This window comes from Erinaceus europaeus, chromosome 7 (genome assembly GCF_950295315.1).
Source record: "Erinaceus europaeus chromosome 7, mEriEur2.1, whole genome shotgun sequence".
Classification (NCBI taxonomy): Eukaryota; Metazoa; Chordata; class Mammalia; order Eulipotyphla; family Erinaceidae; genus Erinaceus; species Erinaceus europaeus.
In genome coordinates this window covers 86,341,966-86,369,046 of record NC_080168.1, presented here as the reverse complement: position 1 = coordinate 86,369,046, position 27,081 = coordinate 86,341,966, and the positions used below count along the sequence as shown (strand labels likewise).

Genomic DNA, 27,081 nt, shown 5'->3' with positions numbered 1-27,081 from the left:
AATAAATAAAAATGTGCCCACTTACAATGGTTTCTCCTCTAAAGAAAAAAAACAATTAAGCTCAGATTATAACGTCTTTTAGAGTTGAATTAATGGAACTTTCTCCAACATGAGGGGGTGAAAATGTGGGAAGTATGCTTATCTGGAGTTGTTGGAATAAACTCCAGATGAAGTTATTTGTGTTTTATTTAAATGAGGGCGAGATAAGGACACCTACAACCCTGTTTCACTGCTCATGAAGTTTCCCTCCTACAGGTAGGGACTGGGACTTGAACCTGGGTCCTTACACACTAACTTGTACACTTAAGCAGGTGCACCACCACCTAGCCCTAGTGTTCTGTGTTTATATTCTATCAAATCCTGAGTCAGGGAAACTTCTAAAATGAGAACAGCTTTAGAAGCCTTAATTACCACTCTTCATATACAGAATATTGTCCTTAAACACATGTATTTGATCCCCCCTCCCCCCGAATGCTCATCTTAAAGATTAAAACCCATCTTTAGACAATTCAGGCCAATCTTGGGTTTTTGTCTTTTCCCAAGTACTGGTTTCAGGAAGATTCTTCCACCAAATGCCATCCACCATTAGCACCTGTTCCAGGGGATTTGCTACTCCCTTGGGAAAATATCTTTTCTCTCATTTAAAAATTATTTTATTGGATGGTTTACAGTTGTTGGTACATATATACATTTTCTCAGTTTTTTGAATAACACTCTAGCCCTCACCTAGGTCCTCCTCAACCATCATGATACAGGAACTGCAACCCTTCTTGCCCAGTCTTTACTTTGGTGCAAACACCACACCCAGTCCAAATTCTACTTTGTGTTTCACCTTTCTGTTCTTATTTCTGTCTATAAGCAAGATCATCCCATATTCATGTTTCTCAATCTGGCTTAAGTCACTTAACATGATACCTTCAGGCTCCATCCCAGATGAAGTAAAGGCGAATTCATCATTCTTAGTTGAGCAGTATTCCATTGTGTTTATACACTATAAATTTTCCAGCCACTCATCTGTTGTTGGACACCTGGGTTGCTTTCAGGTTTTAGCTATTACAAATTGTGCTGCTATGAAAACAAGTAAAAAACAAGTAAACAGCTATTTTTGTATGGGTGTGTTTGGTTCCTTAGGACATATCCTCAGGAGAATTGCAGGGTCAGTGGATAGGTTTATTTCTAGCATTCTGAGAGTTCTTCAGACCGCTCTCCACAAAGGTTGGACCAATTTACATTCCCACCAGCAGCACAAGAGGATTTCCTTTGCCCCCACAACCTCTCCAGCATCCAGCATTTGTGGTTGCTATAATTTCTGGTGTATGACATTCTCATAGGGGTGAGGTGGTATCTCACTGTTGTTGTAATTTGCATTCCTCTGACAATCAATGAGTTGGAGCACTTTTTCCTATGTCTATTGACCTTTTGGATCTCTTCTTTGGTGAATATTCTGTTCATATCCTCTCCCCATTTTTGGATGGGGTCATCTGTTTTTTTGTGGTTGTGTTTGGTGAGCTCTTTATATATTGTGGTTATTAGCTTTTGTCTGATGTATGGCATGTAAAGATCTTCTCCCACAAAATTTAAAAACAAAGTATTCTACAATCTAGCTCTAGAACATAAAAGTATAAAGAGTATATCAAAGCAATTAAAAAAATCACAAAGTATCTGTCATATCCATAAAGTTTATTTTAAAAAACTGTTAAAAACTAATCATCCAGGAATATTTAATATACTTAAAAAGTTTGTTCCCCGTATTGAAGGAAAATACATTAGCAACATCTTCCAGACACCATCTTTATAAAAGTAAACCTTCTAGATCCCAAAATGTACTACAGCAGATTCTATTGTTTGCAATTTTAATCACAGGATTAGAAATTATTCTCCCTACTCCCCACCTTCCCAAATGTGGCAGTTATTATACTTAAATTAAAGACATTCAATTATTATAATCTACCACATATCCTTAAATAGAGTACACACTGTATAATTACTAACAGAGCAAATCTTCCCTATTTGTTGTCACATCATTATTTTAGATAAGCTTTAAGTACAAATAAAATACTACATCCCATGATTGTAAACATTCACCAAGAGCTTCCAGAGCACATTGAGTAATAGAGGTGGCCCAAGAGTCAGTCACGTGTCCCTCACTTATCTGGATACTGCTGAGATTAAGAAATAAGTCTTAAAGGCAAATTATCAGAAACCTTACATGTATTTCTGTAAGGAAATAGTTCTGGATACATACTTTTAATAATAATAATAATAAAAAAAAACCTGAATGTCACTCTGAAGACTATATTAAGCACCATTTTCACTTACCAGAAATATAATGAGTTAAATTCAGCAGTACATATATATGACCATTAATACCAGGAATTAAACGTAACTGTGAGTCTTAAGTTCCCTTTTTCAAATACACAGAATACTGAGTTCCGATGATGCTTATAGGAACCATTAGTGCATACCAAGGGTGGTAAGTTCCCTCATGGCCAAATGCAATCCAAATGTCTGAGGCACAACTACTACTTCTGTCAGTGGATGCTATACAAGCAGATTTAAGGCTGTATTCGGCTCTAAAGAGTTCAACCTCCTTTTTCCTATGCAGATCACACACAACTCAAAAGTTCATAGGATGAGAGGTGAAAAGCCCCCGAACACTTTTTTTTTTTTATTACTATGCGCCATACAATTTGTCAGCTTATATACATAGGGAAGTATTCATATTTAAAACCATTAAAAAATGCAACCATTAAAAAAAAATTACCCTAAGATGCAATTCATTCTCATTTTCTGACTTTTGGCCAACCTCACAGTTGTCAAATTGTTCACTGTACTTCTTAGACAACTCTGAAGCTGCTCTGAAGAATACAAAGTTGAAATATATTCACTGCCACCCACTTTGAGACAAGCCTGGTTGTAAAGAAAATGCTGTTCCTGGAGTTGTAGGATAATTAGGAAACCCATCTGGCTGAGCTGGATAGTTTTCTAGAGCTGAAGCTGAGTGGACCTATATGAAAGGACAACATACATACAATTTAACAGGATGCACATTTCAATTAGGTCAGTGCTACTTTTGCATATACTTGAGATATTTAGACCAGGTAAGAAATAACAGTAGAGGCAATGTACATCTTTATTTCCTTGAATTTTTTTTTTTTTTTGGTGTGTGGAACTGGGATTTCACTACTCCTGGGCTCATTTTTTAAATTCATTCATTCATTCATTAAGACACACACACAGAGAGACAGACAGAAGAGACAAGGACACCGCATCAGTGGAGCTCTTCCAAGACCTGTGTGGTTCTCCCATGTCGCACCAAGACCTGAACCTGGGCTAAGCACATGTCAGGGCATACATGCGCATTGCCCTCTAAGTACTTTTTCAGGCCCAGTCTCCTGAAATATTAAAGAAACACTGTAAGCTCTTCAAAAGGTGGAAGTGTTTAAAAATGTCAGTGAAGAGTTTGTCTATGTATTTTTAATTTTAAAAAAGGTTGGGAGCCAGGCGGTAGCGCAATGGGTTAAGCGCAAGTGGCGCAAAGCGCAAGGACTGGCATAGGGATCCTGGTTTGAGCCCCCAGCTCCTCACTTGCAGGGGAGTCCCTTCACAGGCGGTGAAGCAGGTCTGCAGGTGTCTATCTTTCTCTTCCCCCTCTCTATCTTCCCCTACTCTCTTGATTTCTCTCTGCCCTATCCAACAACAATGATATCAATAACAACAATAATAACTACAACAATAAAACAAGGGCAACAAAAGGGAATAAATAAATTAAAAAAAGGTTTTCCACAGATAATTTTTTTTTTTGGGTGGGAAAGTAAAGACATAATTTGCTTTAATGGTATATTACATTAACTCCAGTTATAAAAGACAAACTAAAAATTACCTGTCATGTGTAAAAAGCCCATTTGAAGAATCCCAGAGATTTTTTAAATCCATAGAGTGGAATAATAATTCAAACATATAAAAACATTTTACTCCCTTTTTCTCTTTCCCATTATTTGCTTAACTTGGGAGAACTCATCACTTTTGCCATTGTTAGTATCTGACCGAGATCACACTATCATCACTACAGAAGCTATGCTACTTTAATTGCTTTCTGATTTATGTCAGATGCTGTCTGCTCACCTGCTGTAAGAGTGCTGATTGCGCAGCTGCATTATGCTGTAATTCTTGCAAGGATGTCTGTGAAGGATTCTGGGAAAATCCAGGGATTCCTGGGAGGGACAAAAGGCCTGGAAAAACAGAACTGCCAGGAGCCTGAAGTCCAGATGATAAGCTAGAATAACAGAGGATCAAATCAAAACACAGATAAGAAAGACATTGATGTTATAGCTTTTGTTGTCAAATACTATCTTAGGACATGTAGGCATATTTATTAAAAAAAAAAACAAAAACTTAGGACTTCGCTATAGGAAGGAGATATACAGTCACTTACAGACACAAACATTCCATTATAAAGTATATTATTCTGAATTCCTAGGTCTATATTTTGCATATAGCACCTTGTAGATTTATAACTAAATTACTACAGGCTGGGGAAACAACATTATGCAAACTGACTTTCATGTCCGAGGCTTTGAGCTCCCAGGTTTAATCCCCAACACCACAAGTCAGAGCTGATCAGTACTCTGGTAACATAATAATAAAATAAATAAACTACCAAACATAAATCCTAAAGTTATCTGAGTAGGCATTAGTGCTCTAGTATATTTACCATAGTGCAGTCAAAGAGCTGTAAGCCATTCTGAGTTAAATTGCAATCTAGAGTAATATAATTTACCATCATCACTTAAATGCCGACTTCGATTTGAATAATTTTATTTATTTGTTTTTTGTTGCCCTTGTTTTATTGTTGTAGTTATTACTGTTGTCGTTGTATAGGACAGAGAGAAATGGAGAGGGGGGGAAGACAAGAGAGAGGGAGAGAAAGATAGACGCCTGCAGACCTGCTTCACCACTTGTGAAGCGACTCCCCTGCAGGTGGGGAGCCATGGCTTGAACCAGGATCCATATGCCGGTCCTTGTGCTTTGCGCCACCTGCGCTTAACCCGCTGCACTACAGCCGACTCCCGATTTGAATGACTTTTTTTTTTTTTAAAAAAAAAAAAAACAAGGCTATGAACTACCAGTTAGGCAAAGGCTGGTTTCATGTAATTTCCAAATAATCAACATACCCGGCTTGTGCAACAAGAGCAGAGTTGAAATTAGAACTAAATGCTGAGGCGAATCCCGGGAGGACAGGGGCTGGCGAGGGCGCTGTAGCAGCAACAGGTAGTGGTGTGACCGCTGCAACTGTAGTCGGCGCCTGCAACCCCGGGAATGAAGGGAGAGCAGGGGTAACGCTGGCAGTGTTAGAGACAGAGAAGCCAGGGTAGGAGGGGTTTGAAGATGGCAGAGGTCCTTGAGTAACTGAAAACAGCGAGGGTACAGCAGTGGACAAATTGAGGGGGAAAGGTGCTGCTGAGACTGGAGCTGAGGCAGAGAGCCCTGAGAGAGCGGCTGCAGTGGAACTTGGGTGAGGGAGTGATGTGGATGTGACGGCTGCAGATGAGGTGGCTATTAATGACCCTGGAAGAGATACTGATGGATTAAGAGATGGGTTGCCAGTTAAGGGGAAATTATTGGTCAAAGAAGTAAAAGGTGGAAGAGCCGTGAATACAGGAGTGATGGGAGTGGAGGAGCCATGCGGAGGAAGGGAAAGAGGGTTTGAAACATTTAGGGGAGTACTCAAATTAGAGAGACCTGACAGTGCAGGATTAAGGCAAGTGGATAAACTGATGGGCACTGATGTGGAAGTATATGCACGGCCCAATGTCCCTGACAGACCTAAAGTACTATGGGAGGGGTTCACGGAATGAGACGGGCCCTTGAAGGCTGAGGGAGTAGGACTCGTTGGCTCAGTTTTGATCATTACAGGAAGAGTTGTTACAGCGGGCGTAGATGAAATATGGAGGTCTGAATTAGCTGGGTGGGAGCCGTGCGAAAGGGCAGCCGAGGAGCCACAGCTAACTGGTACTGAAGTGGAAGATGATGTAGCAGTCACTAGAGGAGACTGCACAGGCAAAGTAGGGGTGGTGGAAGTTGTATTGGCTAGAGGTGATGGGAACACTAGCCCTGGAGCGGAAGACTGCTGTGGGGCAGAGATGGCTGAGAGTGCGTAGCACTTGTTAGGGGCTGAAGCAGGAGAATCAGAGTTCTGATTAGTAAGAGATGAGAGTGAAGCCAGGCCACTTGTAACAGCAGAGGATAAAGCAGAATTATTGATTAAACTGGTATCATTTGATGTCAGAAAGCCTTTTAAAGCTGACAAAAGAGGACTATTTACACCAAGAGAACCGGCAACACTGGGAGCAGAACCACAGGCAATTACAGAAGGAGTTGGGTTGGCTAAACCTTGGGATGTTGGCGTTAAGGGCAAGGAGAGACCTGCAAAAACCGATGACAATGAAGCGGAATTGGGGTTGTTGGTAGAAGCAGCAGTAGAAGTGGCAGGGAAGGGGAGGCTAGTGAAAGGGGTAGAAGTAGAAGCAAATGTTTCATTAGAAGCAGGAGTGGCTCGAGGTGTTGATGTAGCCTGAGGGGCTGGGGTAGGAGTAGAAGGACCTGGCATTGGCACTAGGCCAGAAAAAACAGAAGGAATGGTAGATGTTGTGCTGTGGACAGAAGTAACAGGTGTAGCAGGCAATGAAGGGGTTCTGATAACTGTTGGATTTGGTGTTGATGGCTGAGGTGTATGAACAGCTGAGGAGACCTGCCCCGGGAACACTGGAAGGACGGTGTTCGGGATGTTCATTCCAGAAATGCTGGCGGCTGCTGAAGCGTGATTTACTGCCTTGATTGGGGATGCAGTAGGGACAGAAGTTGCAGCAGGTGTTGAAGGATTAGAACCATGTGGAGAAAAGAGTTGATTTGTTGGGGTGGCAAAAGCTGTGGGGGAAAAAAAAGAGGCAAGGATTTATCATCATGCTGAAATGAGATCTCAAAAGGAATCTCTACCCATTTTTGTGATACTTGAAAACTCAGGGAGAGGTGTAACGGACTATAGAAACTGCTGGATTCATTATGCTGACTAGCCTCAGATTCAGTTGTCTTCTAGCTCCTGGCTTAGCAAAGCACTCCAATTCAATTGGGAAGTTAGCAAATGAACGTTCACATTTTTCTGATTTATTTTTGAGAGAGATTTATTTATTTATTTTAGAGAGAGAAAGACACAGAGAGAAACACCAGAGCACTGCTCAGCTCTGGCTTATGGTGGTACAGGGGATTGAACCTGGGACTTTGGAGGCTCAGGCATGAGAGTCTCTTTGCCTAACCATTATGCTGTCTACCCCTGCTCACATTTTCCTAATTTTTAAAATTCAAAGAACTTATTTTAATTGTGGAATTTATGTACTGACTGAATATTGAATTCTTTCAAATCATTTAACTAACATAATAATCCATACAGATCTCCCTAAAAGATTTCATGCCATCTCTTCCCTCCTAAGGGTGTACAAGGCCTTTTTTTTTTTTTTTTTTTTTTTAATCAGAGCACTGCTCAGCTCTGGCTTATGGTGGTGTGGGGATTGAACCTGGGACTTGAGAGCCTCAGGCATGAAAGTCTCTTTGCAGGAGTCCAGCAGTAGTGCAGCAGTTTAAGCGCACGTGGCGTAAAGCGCAAGGACCAGCATAAAGATCCTGGTTCGAGCCCTTGGCTCCCCACCTGCAGGGAAGTCGCTTCACAAGTGGTGAAGCAGATCTGCAGGTGTCTCTCTTTCTCTCCCCCTCTCTCTCCATTTCTCTCTGTCCTATCTAACAACGACAACATCAATAATAACTACAACAACAATAAAAAGACAACAAGGGCAACAAAAGGGAAAATAAATAAAATTATAAAAAAAAGAAAGTCTCTTTGCATAACCATTATGCTATACCCCCACCCTGTACAAGGCCTTCTGGGTATATCAATTTCTCCCATATTCTTTCTTTCTTTTTAATATTTATTTATTCCCTTTTGTTGCCCTTGTTGTTTTATTGTTGTAGTTATTATTGTTGTTGTCGTTGTTGGATAGGACAGAGAGAAATGGAGAGAGAAGGGTGCTGGTACTCACGTAGGGGGCCTCACAGGAGGGGAAGATAGAGGGGGAGAGAAAGATAGACACCTACAGACCTGCTTCACCGCTTGTGGAGTGACTACCTTGCAGGTAGGGAACCAGGGGATCGAACTGAGGTCCTATGCCAGTCCTTGCGCTTTGTGCCACCTGAGCTTAAGCCACTGTGCTACCGCCTGACTCCCCCATATTCTTTCTTAATCACCACTCAGGAGATGATGACCTTAATATACTGTATTATTCATCTAAGCAGCCCCTCCATGCTTTTTCTCAGACTTTCTTCTAAACTATATTATCTTCCCACCTTTACTTGGCTTGTCCTAGGAGCTTACAAGCTATAGCCAGAGTAAGAACCTGGATATCCTAACATCTCACTTAGTGTTCTTTCTTTCTTTCTTTTTAATATTTATTTATTTATTTATTTATTTACTTTTGTTGCCCTAGTTGTTTTATTATTGTCGTCATTGTTGGATAGGACAGAGAGAAATGGAGAGAGGAGGGGAAAACAGAGAGCGGGAGAGAAAGATAAGACACCTACAGGCCTGCTTCACCGCCTGTGAAGCAATGCCCCTGTAGGTGGGGAGCTGGGGAGCTCGAGCCGGGATCCTTAGCCAGTCCTTGCGCTTTGCGCCACGTGCACTTAACCTGCTGCGCTACTGCCCGACTCCCTCTTAGTGTTCTTCTAGCTCACTCCTTCAGGGGTAACGGTGACTGATTCATTGTTGGAACATTAACACCTAGTACACAGTACCTGTGCATTTAATAAGGGTTTGCTAAACATCATACATAGGAATAACCTTAAATGACATTCCCTAAACCCATTCAAGGATGTGAAAACTACTTAAATCTCAAGACTTGTACAGTTTGCTATAATATTTTTATTCTAATAAACTACAAATAATATAAGCACTTGCAGGGTGGTGGTGGTGATGTGGGGTTTCCCTCCCTGGATGAATTTAGTGACAATGTGTGTACTTTTCTGATATTTTTGATGCCAGATAGAAAATATAACTCAGCTAAATAATGATCACTATTACCTGCTGCTATACTTACATGGAAGTCTGTTTCAGTTGTAAATAGAAACTGTTCCTTTTGTAGTGGTAATCAACTGAAAGATATTTTCATGAACTAAGACTTAACTTTTTAAATCTATGCTTACTAAAAACTATTTCGACATAAGGAAACTGATATGGTAAATGTTAACCATAAGTAGGGAAAGAACCAATAGAAATATTAACAAGTAATAATTTTTTTTTTTACATATTACTGTCAAAGGGTGCCTGAGTGGGCTGAATAAACTTTACAGTAATTTTAAAAAAGAAATTAATAAACAGTAATAGGCAAATGCATAAAATTCAAATTTGAAAAGTTTGATGTCTGTGATATCATGGCATAAGTGGTAATTTTGTTTCAATAAAATTTGTTTCAATAAAATTCATTGTAAATTTAGGGTATACATGTAAATGGATTAAAACTTTTGTTTATGCTTAGATAAGAACTAGACATACAATATATACCTAGTTTTTGTATTTGTAAACAGTATACCAAATATTAAATTTAAGTTAGAATTGGATAGGAAATATCTGAACATGTGAAGGACCATGTAGTTAGTGACAAGTAGCAAGGTAAACCAAGCTGTCCTATAGAATTCTTTGCAGTCCCTGCTGGAGATAATTTTATATACCAAAGCAAATCCATGTTTGCACTATTAAAGTGTTTGCGATGAAACCAAGACAAAAGCTCCTAAATATATATCGTAAACATCACTTTTCTGTTATCTAATTTAGTTAATCATGAAATACTGTCAGATTCTGTGCTAATCACTTGACACTCATGATTTTCTTTGTTCTTATATAACCCTCAGATAGGTACTAATATCCATGTTTTAGAGAGGCAACTTGAGGCTTGCTTAGTGTATTGAAGCAACTTGTTAAAAGATCATGAAGTTATTCTACAGTGTCTGGAGGATATAAAATTCCAGTTATGAAAGATGAGTAAGTTCTAGAGACCAGGTGAATAATTATGACTACAATTATCACTATTAGTATCATTATTTGAGTAGAGCAATGCTCAGCTCTGGCTTATGGTGGTGCAGGAGATTAAAGCTAGAACTCTGAAGCCTCTGGCAAGAAAGTCTCTTTGTCTAATCATTATACTATCTGCCCTGCCCATGAGTATAATTAATTATACTGTATTAAGAATTTAAACTCATGGGGCCAGCTGTTGGCACACTTGGTTGAGTGCACATGTTACAGTGCACAGGGACCCGGGTTCAAGCCCCTGGTCCCCATCTGCAAGGGGAAAGCTTTACTTTGAGAGTTGTGAAGCAGTGTTGCAGGTGTCTGTCTTTCTCTCTATCATCCCCTTCCCTCTCAATTTCTGGCTGTCTCTATGTAATAAATAAATAAAGATAATTTAATAAAAGGAAAAATGTATTTAAAAATTTTAAACTTGTATTAATAGTCTAGATCTCATTAAGTGAGATATTAAGTAAAATAAAAATTCATACAGATATGAAATGGTGGAACCAAAATTTGAACCTGGGTTAGGCCCACATCCTTAGCCACTATAATATTTTGTCCTTTGTTTCTTAATATGACAACAAAACAAAGCAGGAAAAATAGCCATCTGGAAAGTTCATCTGCTTTGTCATGCACATGACTCAGGTTCAAGTCTGGCTCCCACTGCAATGGAAGAAACTCTGGGATCGTAGTAGCCTCCCCTATTCTATCTTTGTCTATCTGAAAAAGTAAAGCCTTAGCTACAACAAAAAATATAATTTTTTTACAAAACAAAAGAAAATCTTTGTCATTACTAACACAATGTAGAAATGTATACTAGTCTTCCCTTTTTTTTTTTTTTTTACATTTAGTCTAATATTTTCAAAAACAAAGATGCTAGTGAAGCTTAGCATAAAAGTAGAAGTTCACCAAATAGTCTTTCCAGAGAAGTTAAATGACGACTGTAAAGTCACAAGCCACAGCCAGAGTTAAGAACCTGGATATCCTAACATCTCATTTAGCATTCTTCTAGCTCATTCTTTTAAAAACTACTTCTTTGGAACTCAAAAATCTCACCTAGAGAAAAATTCTTACCGTGCACCATAATTAGATTCTTGTACTACTTTGGTTTAAAAAACAAATCCCAGTTTTGTCTCATGTCAGAAAATGTCTCCTTTGTGACCATACATCTCTCCTCAAGTAGGGAAAGAATGAAATGTTACTGCCATCTATATATATTCTATATAATGAAGTGCTGCTGCCATCTATAGGCATTATGCAGACCATAATTAACCTTTATTTTCAATTCCATTTTCTGCTTTGGTATACTCCTTTTCTATATTGTTATCTTAAGTACAAAATTTGTCAAAAGGGTTTTTTTTTTAAAATTAGAAACTTAAAGAAAGAAAATTTTATTATTATCTTTATTTATTAGATAGAGACAGCCAGAACTTGAGAGAGAAGGAGATGATAGGGAGAGACAGAGAGACACCTACAGCCCTGCTTCACCACTCATGAAGCTTCCCCCTGCAGGTGGGTACAAGGGGCTTGAAACTGGGTCCTTGTGCACTGTGATGTGTGTACTTAACCAGGTGTTCCACCACAGGACTCCTAAATCAGAAATATTTTATAGGGTTGGGTAGACAGCATAATGGATGTACAAAATATTTTCATGCCTAAGGCTCCAAGGTCCTGCGTTCAATCCCTAGCACTACCATAAGCAAGAGCTGAGCAGCGCTCTGGCCTTTTTCTTTCTGTATTTTCCTCTGTATCTCTCTCTCTGATTAAAAATATTTAAAAAAATTCTATATAAATACTATGAAGAATCAAAATACATAGAATTTAGATCGTTCTTTGGATGAAATGTGTACTTACTTTGGTTCTGTGTAGGTTTTGATTGGTTGGAAAGGTCTTCATTATCTATAAGAGAATAAATTTTTTAAAAATTGTTTTAATTTCTCATCAAATTATTCATCACTTTAATAATCAGAGGGTGGGCTCAAAAAAAAGTAGTTTACAGAAAAAGGAAATGGGGGCCAGGTGGTGGTACACCTGGTTGAGTGCACACATTACAGTGCACAAGGACTCGGGTTCAAGCCCCTGGTCCCCACCAGCAGAGGGAAAGCTTCCTGAGTAGTGAAGCAGGGCTGCAGGTGTCTGTCTCACTCCCTCTCTATTTTTCCCTCCCCTCTCAATTTCTCTGTCTCTTTCAAATAAATAAAAAAGATTAAACAAAAAAAAGGAAACAAAAATCATAACTAAATGAAGGTTGACAGGATTATGAACACTCAACTCCCCCCACAATACCTTCTTCTAATCATGTTTTAAATAAACACTTTTTATCTTTTAGATAATTTTTCTTTCTTTTTTTTGTTTTTTCCTCCAGGGTTATCACTGGGGCTCAATTCCAGCACCATGAATCCACTGCTCCTGGAGGCCATTTTTCCCATTTTGTTGCCCTACTTCTTGTTATTATTGGATAGGACAGAGAGAAATCGAGAGAGGAAGGGAGGATAGAGAAGAGAGAAAGACACCTGCAGATCTGCTTCCCTGCCTGCAGAGCTACACCCCCTGCGGGGGGGGGGGTTGTCGAACTGGGATCATTATGCGGGTCCTTGTGCTTTGCACTATGTGCGCTTAACTCACTGCGCCATAAACACTACTGTTTTACAGACACATTCAGGAAAACTTTATATAAAGAGGACAGTATATGTATGCCATCTAGGAAAAAACCAAAGACTATAGCTGTAGTGTAGAGAGGAAACAGTTACTTCTTGACAGTCATTTCTGTAACAGAAAAATACAGAAAAAACTGTAAACCGAGTGTCCCATCTCACTGTCCATGTGCATCCAAAATGAAAATCAAAAGCATTCGTACAACATAAATAAGGCTAGGTGGAAAGTAGAAATAGTTTATCATAAGGGAAAAATTATTTTACTATAAAAGAATAACCCATCTGACTTTTTTTTAAAAAAAGATTTCTTCATTTATTTATGGGGGAGTAGGGTGGGAAGAGAACCACAGCAACGCTGTGACACATGCAATGCTGGGGCTCAAATCTGAGACCTCATGCTTGAGATCCCAGTGCTTTATCCACTGAGCCACTTCCCAGGTCACATCCAGAAAACACAAGAAAAAAAAATTTTTTTTTAAAAATTTAATCTGTTTCACTTTATTATTGGGCAGAGATAAAAATTGAGAGGGAAGGGGGTTATCACCCCAGTAAGGGAGAGAGACAGAGAGACATCTATAAACCTGCTTCACCACTAAGGAAGCCTTCCCTTGCAGGTGGGGACCAGGAGCTTAAACATGGGTCCCTACACACTGTAATGTGTGTGCTTAAGAAGGTGTGCCACGACTTGGCCCCCACAAGAAAAATTTAAGAAAATAAAATAGTAGGTAATTAGCAATAAACATTGAAGAATGAAACATATTATTTGTAATTATAACAATAAAAACCAAAATTAAAAAAGAGAAAAGAAAAACAGGGAGCTGGTAGTAGCGCAGCGGGTTAAGCGCATATGGCACAAAGCACAAGGACCGAATTAAGGATCCCAGTTTGAGCCCCCAGCTCCCTACCTGCAAGGCATTGCTTCACAATCGGTGAAGCAGGTATGCAGGTATTTTTCTCTTCTCCTCTCTCGATTTCTCTGTGTCCTACCCAACAACAACAGCTATGACAACAATAACCACCACAACAAGCACAACAAAATGGGAAAAATAGCCTCCAGGAGCAGTGGATTCGTAGTGCTGGCACCGAGCCCCAGTGATAAACCCTGGAGGAAAAATAAAACAAACAACAAAAAACAACAAAAAACCTAAATCCCTAGAAACAAACCCAAGGCACTGAAGCTGTATGAAGAAAACTATAAAATCTCCTTGAAAGAAACAAAGTAAGTCCTGTGAGGAGACTACAGTATTATTTCATAGGATGCAGACATACATGAGTGAGTGTTAAGACTAATATCATAAAAATGCTGATTCTCTAGCAAATTATAATATAACGGTCTGCACATAAATCCAGCCATTTTTAATTGCATAGTCCTAAAGTTGAGATAAAAGTTTTTTTTTTCTAAACACAATATAAAAATATACTGAGGAGGTGCTTGTGCTATCAGATATCAGAAGACACAGTAAATAAGCTAATCAAATCAACACTGAGAATATAATGATTATAGAGTGGAACAGAGCAGAGAATCCAGAAGTTGAGTCCTGTGTATATGAAAACTAGATATATATATATATATATTTCAAATTAGTGAAGCAACTATTTAATTGGTGCTAGCACTACTGGCTGTCATTTGAAAAGCCATAATTAAGAAGAATTTCTATTTTACCATATATTTGAAAACAAATTCTAGATGGAATTAAGTTTTACAAGACCAAACTGCCACAACTAACTAAGAGTAAGAAGGTTTTAATCAAGATTCCATAGTTCTAGGGTTTTTTTTTTTTGCTTATTTTTTTAATAGCTTCTATTTGTCTAGGCAAAAGTGCAAGGCTCTAAGGGCAAATAGGTACCATAAACAAGGGCAAGGGCAAAAAGTATATGTTCTGGAAAGAATGGCAACTCTCATCAGTTGAGACAATACAGTGGCATACAACTGAACCATCCTAGCCTGTAAAAACAAAAGAATTCATTAAATACTGACAGGTAACTCTGATCTTTCAGGACAAAAATAAGCTCCATACCTTCTCCACACATACACACAAATAAAGGGCAAGTTGACTAAAAACTACATATTTAAAAAAAAAAAATCACTATACAATTAGAGTATAGTATATTTTCATACTTTTGAGATGGGAAAGGGTTTCTCAAGCAAAATACAAAACTAGAAAGTCAAACAAAATAAAAGAAAGTTTAAATTTGTAAGATATACCAATAAAAATGTCAGATATGTTAGCCAAATAGTTTGACAACTGCTTAAACTGGTATAGTATTTATAGAATATATAGAAATTTCTAGCGATATATAGAAAATATTTAGACTTTATATCTCATGCTCCCAATGGGGCCAGGGGAAAAAAAGCTGAATTGGAAATTGCTGAGGAATGAAATCAGCTCCTTATAAGCTTTTCACTTCCACAGCAATAGTAATTTTTACAACTGGTGACACTTATTAGGTAAACTATATTTTCCCAGATCTGGTCAATGTTCCTTGCTTATGAGAAATGGTTCTAATTTCTACAACCTGCTCATGTTCACACATGTGGGTCACAGTCAAGTCTAGTGGAAACCGTGGATCACAGAGATTGTCAAGAGGTTCTGAGGTGCTCCCTCCATTGACAGTTGTCAAATGATTGTGCCCTCCAGGTGTGCATTTGTATGCGAATGACCTATTTTCAGCACCTGTAATGCCATAACTGTACCTGTTCCAACTGGATTAGGAGTATATGGAGGTGGTGGGGGTACACCTGGAGCTATGACATTGGCTAATGGCACCAGACCTGCATTGTTGTAAGCACCTAGGAAAAAGCAGGGAAAATTAATTTGTTATTCTGAATTTTAAATTGTATTAATACAGGTACCTAATTTATTTATTTATTTATATTTATTTTACTTATTTATTCCCTTTTGTTGCCCTTGTTGTTTTATTGTTGTAGTTATTATTGTTGTTGTCGTTGTTGGATAGGACAGAGAGAAATGGAGAGAGGGAGGGGAAGACAGAAAGGAGGAGAGAAAGATAGACACCTGCAGACCTGCTTCACTGCCTGTGAAGCGACTCCCCTGCAGGTGGGGAGCCGGGGTTTGAACCTAATTTATTTTTAAAAACTGTTCTATAATAGAGTTACATTTGGCATGGAGGGTTAGGACTAGGATTAGTTGAAAACTAAGACATAAGGCAACTAATGAATTATTTTTTATTGTAAGCATATGTTTAATGAATGGCAGGGCAAATAGAAGCTTCCATACTTATTTTTTGTTTTAAATAGTTTTTTTTTTTTTTTTTTTTTTGCCTCCAGGGTTATCACTGGGGCTCAGTGCACTATGAATCCACTGCTCCTGGAGGTCATTCTCCTCCATTTTTGTTGCCCTTGTTGTTATTGCCGTTGTAGTATAGGACAGAGAGAAACTGAGAGACTAGGGGAAGACAGAGAGGAGGAGAGAAAGACAGTCACCTGCAGACCCGCCTCACTGATTGTGAAGCGACCCCCCCCCCCCCGAAGATGGGGAACTGGGGGCTCAAACCGGGATCCCCATTGCCAGTCCTTGTGCCTCACATCATGTGTGCCCAACCCCTACAACTACCACTCAGCCCCCTATTTATCTTATTTTTAACAAGCACATATATTTCACAACTATAAGTTGAATAAATTTGTTACCATTGAAATAACTACCAAAAAGATTCAATCTGAGTTACCAAAGTGAAATACAATAATAGTAATTATTAAAATTACCTTATAATTAATCAAAAGGACAGTACTCTAAGTAAACTCTGCTTATTGCTTTCAGTCTTGTAGACCAAGACACTAGCAGTTGACTGTGGAGAAGTGTAAACACCTGGTAGCATATTTCTAAAGTGCTTGAGACTTCTCAAGTGCATATACCAGGCACCTACTTTCAACTAAATAAAGACTAAAGAGGAAAAAAATGGAAAGAAATCCTTACTTGGTGCAATAGTTGCATGTGGGCGGCATGGAGGTATTGGATATGGAACAGGTTTATGTGGATTATACGTTGAAGGAGGCTAGATGAGAGGGACAAAGTATAGCAGTCAGGAGATCAAGTAAATAACCACTGGCAAACAAAACACATGGCTTTCAGAGTATTTGTCTTGAGGAGGTTAAAAATGTCCCCGTGTAACAGATGCTAACTAGATTAATACTACTATCACAAGTGAGGGAAATTTATTTGCTCTTTAATTGTAACTCCTGTTAAATTTCAAAGGTATATCCTGCAAAAGACTGCTTGCTGGGAAGGTATTTATTTATATTTCAATATTAAATCATCTCCAATGAAATGTCAAGTCATTATCCTCAACAGCTCACATTAAGATCTCTGCCCTAGCCCACACTAATCCAAGAACTTCTACCTCTTCTTACATAGCACAAGAAATTCACTAGGTTTTGGATTCTCAACTACCTAGCAGTTTTTCACATATTCTAAACACATTAGGAATTCATCTTGTCCTCAGACTGTTTCCCTCAGCATTTGACAATGCACAAACTATTGTAGAAAATAAACTGGAATTAGAAATCTAGTCTTTCCCCCCCTTTTCAAATATTTTACCTTATAGTTGATTTTTTACATGCAAGTGATCCAGAACAATCCAAAAATTATAGGATATTAGAGGTATAAGATATGGAGAGGGAAATTCCCTGATGGAATAGTGACCTTGTACATCACAGGTCATATGTCAGGACTATTATCTACAAAAAATTTGCTATACACAACTGGCTTCATTTTAAAACTATTAAAAAGTCCTTGACACCATTAACTTATAATTTCCTTTAGAACCGAGGGCCTGTAAGTAAGCCCTCACACCTATAGTCATCTAACTTTTGACAAGGGGCACAAACTATTAAATGGAGACAGTATCTTCTACAAATGGTGTTGGGAAAACATACTGGTTTGGATGGTCCAAGAATACGTGCAGCTATTCCTTTGCCTTCATTGGTATAATCTTCACCGTCTTTTTTCAAAGGGGTACCCTATTTTCAATAAAATGATAACAATAAAGGATTGTGCCTTTAAATAAAACAAAACCAAAACTCCTCATTGTATTACATAAAAGAAAATAATTTGACATGCTAACAGACTAAGGACTTGGACTCTAGGACCAGTCCTGACCTGGAAATAAATGATCCTGATAAGACTCAAAACTTTATTAGGATTTACTCAGCAACTAAACGTTTAATATGAGGGGAATGATAAAGGGCAGGAGAAAGAATGTTCTAATTTGCTTATTCTCTATAAGGGGAGCAACCAGAAGCAAATCCCCAATGCCAGCTTCCCCCAAGTTTAAGGATCAAGGAATTAAAATGAGTACCTATACTGAAGTAAAAAAAAAAAAAAAAGACAAAAAACAGTGCTCTCTATAAACATTAAGTGTGATAGCTTATATTGTTTAAGGACAAATGTTACCCTATTCAAGATTTAGGATTAACATCAGATTTTGTTGATAAGACTATCAGAATCTGCATCCTCTCATGGCACACACTGACATAGAAACCAGTGTCTGAGACATTTCCCAATGATCATTCTAGAATGAACAGGGGAGACTTGACAGCATAGTATACAACAGAAATGATGGCAAGTGACTTTCAAGGCTAAGTCATGCAAGATTCTACAGCTTTTATTTGCCTTCTCTGAATTGTTTGTTCTGATAGAAGGAAGTCAATTGCCTCATCAGGAGATACTCAAGCAGAACTATGGAAAAGCCATTACAGTGAGAAACAGAGAGCCATCCCTGCCAACAACTAATGCTGATATGTCAGATAACAAGTGAGCCACCTTGGGAAAATAGTCTTGAGCTCTAATCAAACCCTGAGATGACAGCAGCCTCATGAGAAACCCTGAGATGGAGCAGGTAAGTCACTACTATTCCTCATCTTTAAAAACTGTTGTTAATAGCAAATATGTTGTGTTTTGCTCCACAAAATATCAGAGTTAATTGCTATGCCACAATAAAAATATGCTATTCTTCAAAAAAAGTTATTTTACAAGGAAGGTTTGAAATTGATATATGACTTAAAAATAAGATCCTTGGGCTAGAGATAGAGTGATTATGCAAAAGACTTTTTGCCTAAGGCTCTGAGGTTCCAGGTTCAATCCCCAGCACCACCATAAACCAGAGCTGAATGAATAGTGATCTAGGGGGAAAAGAAAAACCTTTCTTAGAGGATTTCTCAAAGCCTCCATCATGCAATGTGATTCTCTAGGAAGGGGACATTATATATAGTTTCCCAAAGATACTTAATGATGCAGCTGTTAGAGGAACACTGAAACTTTGGAAAACACGCCTTTAGTAAATGTAAGTAAATTCTTCTAAAATTCATAGAAAAATAAAATAATATCCTTTTTCTTCTGTATAATTAACAGATAATTTGATGAAGTATATGTATGAACTTTCAATTAAGAGGAAAATGTACAAATTAAATTACAGACAGAATAAACTCCTTTCCTTCATAGAAGTAGTAAGTGATATTTTCTTTACATATTCTAACTGCTAAACTTCATAAGAAGTTTCCATATAGTCATGAAAGTATGCTTACTGGGAAAACCCCATTTATGCGACTAGGTTTTCCTTTGGGATATGGATTTCCTGGGATAGTTCCACAAGAAGATATCATTGCATGAGGAGCTTTGCAACCTCCCTTGAAAGCCTGTAACATAAAAGAAAAAAGAATGTGGTAAAAATGTAAAGTAAACTTATAAATTTATTCTGGGTACTAGGAAGCCTTACTAAAACATGAATTACATACACTCTATCTGTTCATACATCAATCAGCACATACTCCAGTGAACTTGATGATAATTAAATAGGACCACTAAAATACTAACAATGTTTTTAATGTAGGATTCCCATTCAAAGATATCTTCACAATGGATTTTATATATTGTGTACCAAAAATCCATTTATCACTTATAGAGACATTTTCCTAAATACCAAGAAATAATGTGACCCAATTCTACAATTTTTTTATTTTTTAATGATTTATTTTTATTTATTGCTACCAGGGTTATTGCTGAAGCTTGGTGCCTGCACGATGAATACACCATACATAGCAGCCACCCCCCACCCCCCACCACACACACACACACACACACACCCTTTCTGTTTTATTTTATAGGACAGAAAGAAATTGAGAATGGAGGAGAAATAGAGAGGGAGAAAGAAAGACACTTGCAGCTAGCCAGGTGAGGGTGGATGTTTGGCTTCAGGAGGCAGGGATGGGATGGTACACAGTTTTTTCGTGGTGGGAATGGTGTTTATGTACACTCCAAAAAATTAGAAATAAAAAAAAAAAAGACACCAGCAACCCTGCTCGACTGTGCATGGTGTCTCCCCTTCAGGTAAGGAATGGGGACTTGATCCTGGGTCCTTGTACATAGTAATGTATATGCTCAACTGGGCATGCCATCACCTGAGTCCCAATTTGCTGATTTTATAGACAAGAGGAAAATGTAGACAAAAGAGATGGTCTCTGCTTTGAAGAAGTTTAGTGAAGAAAATACCAATGAGTCATATGTGTGTCCAAAAAGCTGTACTGCTGAAAAAGCAAGTTATTTGGGTATGTCGTGTTCAACATAGAAACTGTGAGACATATTGAGGGATGGGGTTTTGGTTTAGTTTATTATAGTATTCACAGTTTCTAGAATTGTCTCTAATATACTAAATTGGCACTAAATAGTCTCATAGATCTATTTTGCATAATAGGACTATCAAGTTACATATAAAACTATTTTCAGGTATTTATGATGCTATATATTCTGTTGTAAAATTCTTACTGGTTCTATGAATAAATTTTATAACACATATGATCGTATAAGGTATACATTCATTCCAGTTCCTACTAAATAACCCAACCTAAAAATCATTTTGACTTTTGGCAATTATAACTATTGCACACTAATTGTGACAGAGAGACACCTGCAGCCCTGCTTACCACTTGGGAAGCTTTTCCCCTGTAGGTGGGACCAGGGGCTCGAATCAGGGTCCTTGAGCACTAATATATGAGCTCAACCAGGGGCACCACCATCTGGCCCCTAATGTATGAGTGTTTTAAAGACTCTTCTATAACATTTGTACTAATTTACATTGATCAGGGAGCCTAACCCACATCAAGTTCAGATCATTCAGTGATAAGATCAGAATGATTAAAAAAAAATTATTATTATTTATTTTCCCTTTCATTGCCCTTATTGTTTTTGTTATTGTAGTCATTACTGTTGTTGTTGATGATGTTGTTAGATAGAACAGAAAGAAATGGAGAGAGGAGGGGAAGACAGAGAGGGGGAGAGAGAGAGAGACATCTGCAGACCTGCTTCACTGCCTGTGAAGTGACTCCCCTGCAGGTGGGGAGCCAGAGGCTCGAATTAGGATCCTGATGACAGTCCTTGCACTTTTCGCCATGTGTGCTTAACCCGCTGCGCTACTGCCCAACCCCCAGAATGTTTTTTAAGAAACCAAACTATAGCAGTAATATGCATGACTCCTTAAAAATAAAGTCAAGAAAAATGAATGAAGTTATTAACATAAAGAAACATAAACTGAGACCTTGCCTCTGCTATGATAATTTACGTCTAAGGCCAAAGTTCTCTATCTACCCTCCCTGAGTGTGAGGATTATGTATGACTGGTCTGCGTCTTCTTCAAGGAGATGTTTCCCCAGATTGCTAGGAAATAACTACCTGAGATGACAAATCAATTTTCCTAGGATTGAAAAAGACTACCTCTCCCATTTTCTGAAATTTTAGATTAATAAACTGGAATTTTTACCTACTTCATGAATGATTGGCAAAATCCTAATGACAAGGTAAGAATTCAAAGTCATAAATATGTAAAACTAAATAGGAAAACTTAAGAGTTACAGTAAAACTACCAAGAAGCCAAGGTATAATACAATACCTTTTCAGGTTCAAGCTGGATAGCCAACTTGCTTCTCTTAAGTTATATCTTCATCTTCCAGTAGCCCTTTTCATCCCACTCTAGTCCTACCCCACAGACTATAGGGATGTTCATCCTTAACCCATCGAATAAGTGTAGTCAGACAATCAAGGTTAACAAGGAACTTTTTTCATCGACATTAAAACAAATACAATTGAACCACTCATTCAGCAATTTTGAGAAACTTACCTGTTCAAGTACTCTCTTGCACCGTTTCTTCTCAGACATGTTTATCCTGAATAAATCTTCAATGGGACGAGAATTCTGTGCATCAACAATGTTTCTGCCAAGGAAATACAATTTAGCTTTTCATTCAAGAATCTGGGCAAATAAAAAGACCAGCAATTGTTGCCTGCACAAAAATATGGGAGCAAGTTATGTCCTAAGACATAGGGAGGAAAGTATGATTAATTATTTTAATTTACCTGATAAGTGTAAGTAATATACTTAATATAAAGCTAACATGTAACTGAACTAAAGATTATCTAATAAACAGAAAGTAACACTATAAATAAAAATCACTATTTTGAGATTCTTGAAAATAAATCTCAGTATTAGGAATACATCTCAATGAGAGTTAAAAAGTTATGGCAAGACCAGACTTTCCTGGACAGACAACCCCACCAATGTTTTCTGGAGCTCCGCTTCCCCAGAGCCCTTCCCCACTAGGGAAAGAGAGACACAGGCTGGGAGTATGGATTGACCTGTCAATGCCCATGTTCACCGAGGAAGCAATTACAGAAGCCAGACCTTCCACCTTCTGCATCCCACAATGACCTTGGGTCCATACTCCCAGAGGGTCAAAGAATAGGAAAACTATCAGGGGAGGGGATGGGATACAGAGTTCTGGTGGTGGGAATTGTGCGAAGTTGTACCCCTCTTATCCTATGGTTTTGTCAATGTTTCCTTTTCATAAATCAAAAAAAATTTTTTTTAAAGTTATGGCAAAAAAAAAGTTATGGCAATATAACAAACCCGTATCTTAAATAAAACAGCAACGTCTAGACTTTCCCATTATGCAAAAGAATAGGTTTCTTTTCTCTTTGAGCTCACTTTAATTATAATCACTTACAAAATGTGCTAGGTGCTTTCATATATTTTTACTGTATTTAAAATCCATATACTGTACTAATAAGCAAAAGTCTTCACTTTTACAATTAAAGAAAAGAAGGTATAGATAGAATAAGTACACAATAAGTCAAATAAACCAACCAAAAACATGTCCTCAGAAAGTGGCAGAACAGGGGCCGGGTGGTAGTGCACCTGGTTGAGTACACGTTGCAATGTGCAAGGACCTGGATTCAAATCCCCAGTCTCCAACTGCGAGAGGAGAGCTTCAAGAGAGGTGCAAGCAATGCGGCAAGTGTCTCTCTTAATCTTCCCCCTCCTCTCTCAATATCTGGCTGTCTCTATCAAATAAAGATTCCAGAAAGAAAAAAAAAATGGGTCACAAAACATTGCTGGTGGTGGGAATACAAACTGGTACAGCCCTTTTGGAAGACTGTACAGGCAGTCTTCAAACAAATAAAAGTAAAATGACCTTATGATCCAATAATGCCACTCTTAAAACACTCAACACTAGTTAGAAGGGACATATGCTCCCCCATGTTCATAGCTGCAATATTCATAATAGCCGAAGAGTGGAAGCAGCCTAGATATCCATCATCAGATGACTGACTAAATAAGTTATGGGATATACATTCCATTGAATACTACTATGCAATCAAAAAGATGATATTGTGGTTTTTGGATAGAGCTGGAGGTGATCATACTTAGCAAAGTAAGTAAAGAGATGAAAGACAACTACCAGATGGTTTCACTCATATGCAGAATCTAGAGATCTGATTTACATGAACTGATATCTACATATCATCAAACAAAACAGAAGCAAGCAAACTGTAAGACTTATGAGAACTACAGTGGTTATCTTTGGGAAGATGAGGATACAGAACTTTGGTATTGGGTGTGGTGTGGAACTATACATTGCAATCTTACAATCTGGTAACATACTATTAATAATAAAAATAAATAATAATACAAAAAGAAAGTAGCAGAAACTGAAAGTCTTAAGGCTTTAGCAACAAGTTTTCAAGTTAGAGAAGAAAAGCAGAGCAAGTCACTGTAATGTAAGGCAAATCAAAAGAAATACTTGTGACAAGCAGCTTAATTTTTTTATGCCAAAACCATGTGTAATCATACCATTCAAACTTTTTTTTTTTCACCTTCAGGGTTCTCACTGGGCTTGGTGCCTGTACTATGAATCCACTGCTCCTATGGCCATTTTTCGATATTTTTGATAGAACAGATAGGGGGAAGCTAGAGAGAGAGAAAGATAGAAACCTGCAGACCTACTTCACCACATGTGAAGTGAACCCACTGCAGGTGGGAGCCGGGGGCTCGAACTGGGATCCTTGTGCTAGGTCCTTAGGATTTGGACTATGTGTCCTTGACCTGTGCACCATCACCTAGCCCCCCTTTTCAAAAACTTCTGAGGTTCATTTAAGTTAAAAGATATTTCAAGTCATAAAATTTCTCCAAGAAGTAAAAAAAAAAAAGAAAGAAATACTTACGAAGCTAACAGTTCAAGAGCAACTAGTTTGTCTTTACTGAAGGTGAAGCAGTTGAGTATATTGACCACTTCTGCAGGGTGAACAGCCACCATTTTCTAGTGATATAAAAATAATTTTAGTTTCAATCTGAAAGGTTTTCATGCCAGAAATTGCTTTTCTAGGAGAAGGAAAGTTCAATATTTGAAAAATAAATACTTGAAGTACAATGCTTACTCAAAAAGTAAGACTTCACTCTGTGAATTAACTTAATTAACTTAGGCTTTTCATATAGCTATTTCAACTGAATAGCTAATTTTTCTTTTTTTAAAAAATATTTATTCCTTTTTGTTGCCCTTGTTTTTTTTCTTTGATGTTGTAATTATTGTTGTTATTGATGTCATTGTTGTTGAATTGAACAGAGAGAAATGGAGAAAGGAGGGGGAGACAGAGAGAGGGGGGAGAGAAAGACAGACATCTGCACACCTGCTTCACTGCTTGTGAAGCGACTCCCCTGCAGGTGGGGAGACTGGGGCTCGAACTGGGATCTTTATGCTGGTCCTAACGCTTCGTGCCACGTGCACTTAACCTGCTGCGCCCGACTCCCAATAGCTAATTTTTCTATGTGCTCTTTTTTTTCACCTATTTCACAACACTTATTTATAGAATCAAAAAGCATTTACATGTACTACTCCCTTTAGAAAGATTAAAAGTTGTACGTTAATATATATGATGATGGCTAAAATATTTAAAAAACAATGCGGTTTCACTGATCAGGATCCCTGTAACACTAAAAAGCAAGTAAATAATTGGGCCAGTTGGTTTGGGGAAATGGCACCAGAGGCACCAAAAGTCCCTGCTTCAATCCCCCACACCACCATAAGCCAGAGCTGATCAGTCCTTGCGTCTAGCTCTCTCTGTATCTTTATCCCTGCATTTTCCTCTCTCAATAAATAAATTTAAAAAAAAATCATTAAAAAATTGGGCCAATTTAAAGATTAATTAAATCTAATTAATTATTTCACAATGACAAGAGAACCAGAATATCACTTTGGCACATGTGATGATGGGGACTGAAGCTGGAACTTGATGATTTAGAGTCTCAATGTTTTAATCATGGTGTCAAATCCCAGGATACGCTATAGGTTTGTTTTAACAGCAAAAGGAATTCAAAGGTAAAGTAGATGTAAGGAAGATCTGTTCGATTAACATCCCATAGCAAGGCCAGAAAATAGCATGGAGGTAGCAGGCCACTTTTTTTAGGTCTGTGGGCCTAGAGATCACAGGTGAATTCCTAGCATTGTAAGTCAGAGTTGCAGTGCTTTGACCTCTCACTCACTGTCTCTCTCATAAAAGCAGGCTTCAGAGTTTTCCCTGGGATGTGTTGTCTGGACAAAATAAGGCAAGGTCTCCATGAGAATTTCTTACAGAAGCTCTCAGCTGAGTTCCTGGAGAACGATTTTCATTTCCAGGTAGAGTGGAGGGGTGGGATAATCCTTTCTTTTATAAATTAGAGGAATAAAACAGTTATTAAAAAAAACTAAACAAAAGCAGAAGTACTAACTAACCTGCACTTTCTTAAGCAGATTAGTTTAAGAAATTAGGGATCTGCAGATTTCAAGTTTTGCATGTCTGATACTTCCTGAAAAATACTCCTATATAGCCAGATACCATTTAACACTGTTCCTGTTTGTAATTCTTGGCTCTGACAGGAAATCTTCTTTTCTTTTCTTTTTAAGAATTTATCTATTTATTCATGAGAAAGATAGGAGGAGAGAAAGAACCAGACATAACTCTTGTATATGTGTTTCCGGGGATCGAACTCGGGACCTCATGGTTGAGAATCCAATGCTTTATCCACTGTGCCACCTCCAGGACCACCAGACAGGGAATTTTCTAATACAGTTACTCCTAAAAATATGTGCCAGTTAAAAACAGAAGCAACAGAGGAGGCCTTTGAGGTGGCACACCTGATTGAATGTACACGTTACCATGCACAAGGACCTGGGTTCAAGCCCCTGGTCTCTTATCTGCAGCGGGGAAGCTTCATAATCAATGAAGCACTGTTGCAGATAGCTCTCGGTCTTTCCTGGCTATCCTCCTCCCTGTCTCAATTTCTCTCTGTCCCATCAAATAAAATAAAGATAAAATTTGAAACAATAAGCAAAAGAAAATACAGTTCTTCTGGCAGACTAGACATAGTTTAAGTGATCAACAGATACATGTAGCCAGTAGTTACCATACTCAATAGCAAAAATAAAAACAACCCCATCACTACTGAGAGTTCATTTGGATAATCTTTTTCTAGAGAATATAAAGACCTGTTCTGACTATTCTAAGACTTAATACAAGAGGATAAAGATGTAAAAAACAAAAGTGCATAAAAAGCACTTAAAAAATTTCAATCCTATGTTTTTTATCTCCCATTCAACCTGATAATTAGAGCACTATGATGTACAATTTAACAGTAAAGTAAGTGTAATTTAAATTTACAGTATGGAAGGTTTTAACTGTAACAACTGTTTTGTATAATCGTAATTTAATAAAACTGTGGAATCAGTTTTTCTTCCTTTTTAAAAAAATATTTATTTATTTATTTATTCCCTTTTGTTGCCCTTGTTTTATTGTTGTAGTTATTATTGTTGTTGTTATTGATGTTGATAGGACAGACAGAAATGGAGAGAGGAGGGGAAGACAGAGAGGGGGAGAAAGATAGATACCTGCAGACTTGCTTCACCACTTGTGAAGTGACTCCCCTGTAGGTGGGGAGCTGGGGGGCTCGAACTGGGATCCTTATGCCAGTCCTTGCACTTTGTGCCATGTGCACTTAACCC

The 27,081-nt window shown here is 38.0% G+C and overlaps 1 protein-coding gene across 1 annotated transcript in view; it reads right to left on the bottom strand.

Annotated features, from left to right (window-relative positions):
• Nucleotides 1-1,661: 1,661 nt before the first annotated feature.
• The window catches only part of PROSER1 (proline and serine rich 1), a 31,679-nt gene continuing 6,259 nt past the window's right edge, over nucleotides 1,662-27,081 (bottom strand). The window contains exons 4-13 of the mRNA XM_007521581.3: nucleotides 24,272-24,366; nucleotides 21,891-21,984; nucleotides 19,307-19,417; nucleotides 17,660-17,743; nucleotides 16,701-16,779; nucleotides 15,461-15,556; nucleotides 11,966-12,010; nucleotides 5,175-6,927; nucleotides 4,126-4,276; nucleotides 1,662-3,007 (exon numbers count right to left, since the gene is read on the bottom strand). Coding sequence (XP_007521643.1) covers nucleotides 2,885-3,007; nucleotides 4,126-4,276; nucleotides 5,175-6,927; nucleotides 11,966-12,010; nucleotides 15,461-15,556; nucleotides 16,701-16,779; nucleotides 17,660-17,743; nucleotides 19,307-19,417; nucleotides 21,891-21,984; nucleotides 24,272-24,366 — 2,631 coding nt within the window. The 3' untranslated portion in view covers nucleotides 1,662-2,884. The remainder of the gene's footprint in view (nucleotides 3,008-4,125; nucleotides 4,277-5,174; nucleotides 6,928-11,965; nucleotides 12,011-15,460; nucleotides 15,557-16,700; nucleotides 16,780-17,659; nucleotides 17,744-19,306; nucleotides 19,418-21,890; nucleotides 21,985-24,271; nucleotides 24,367-27,081) is intronic.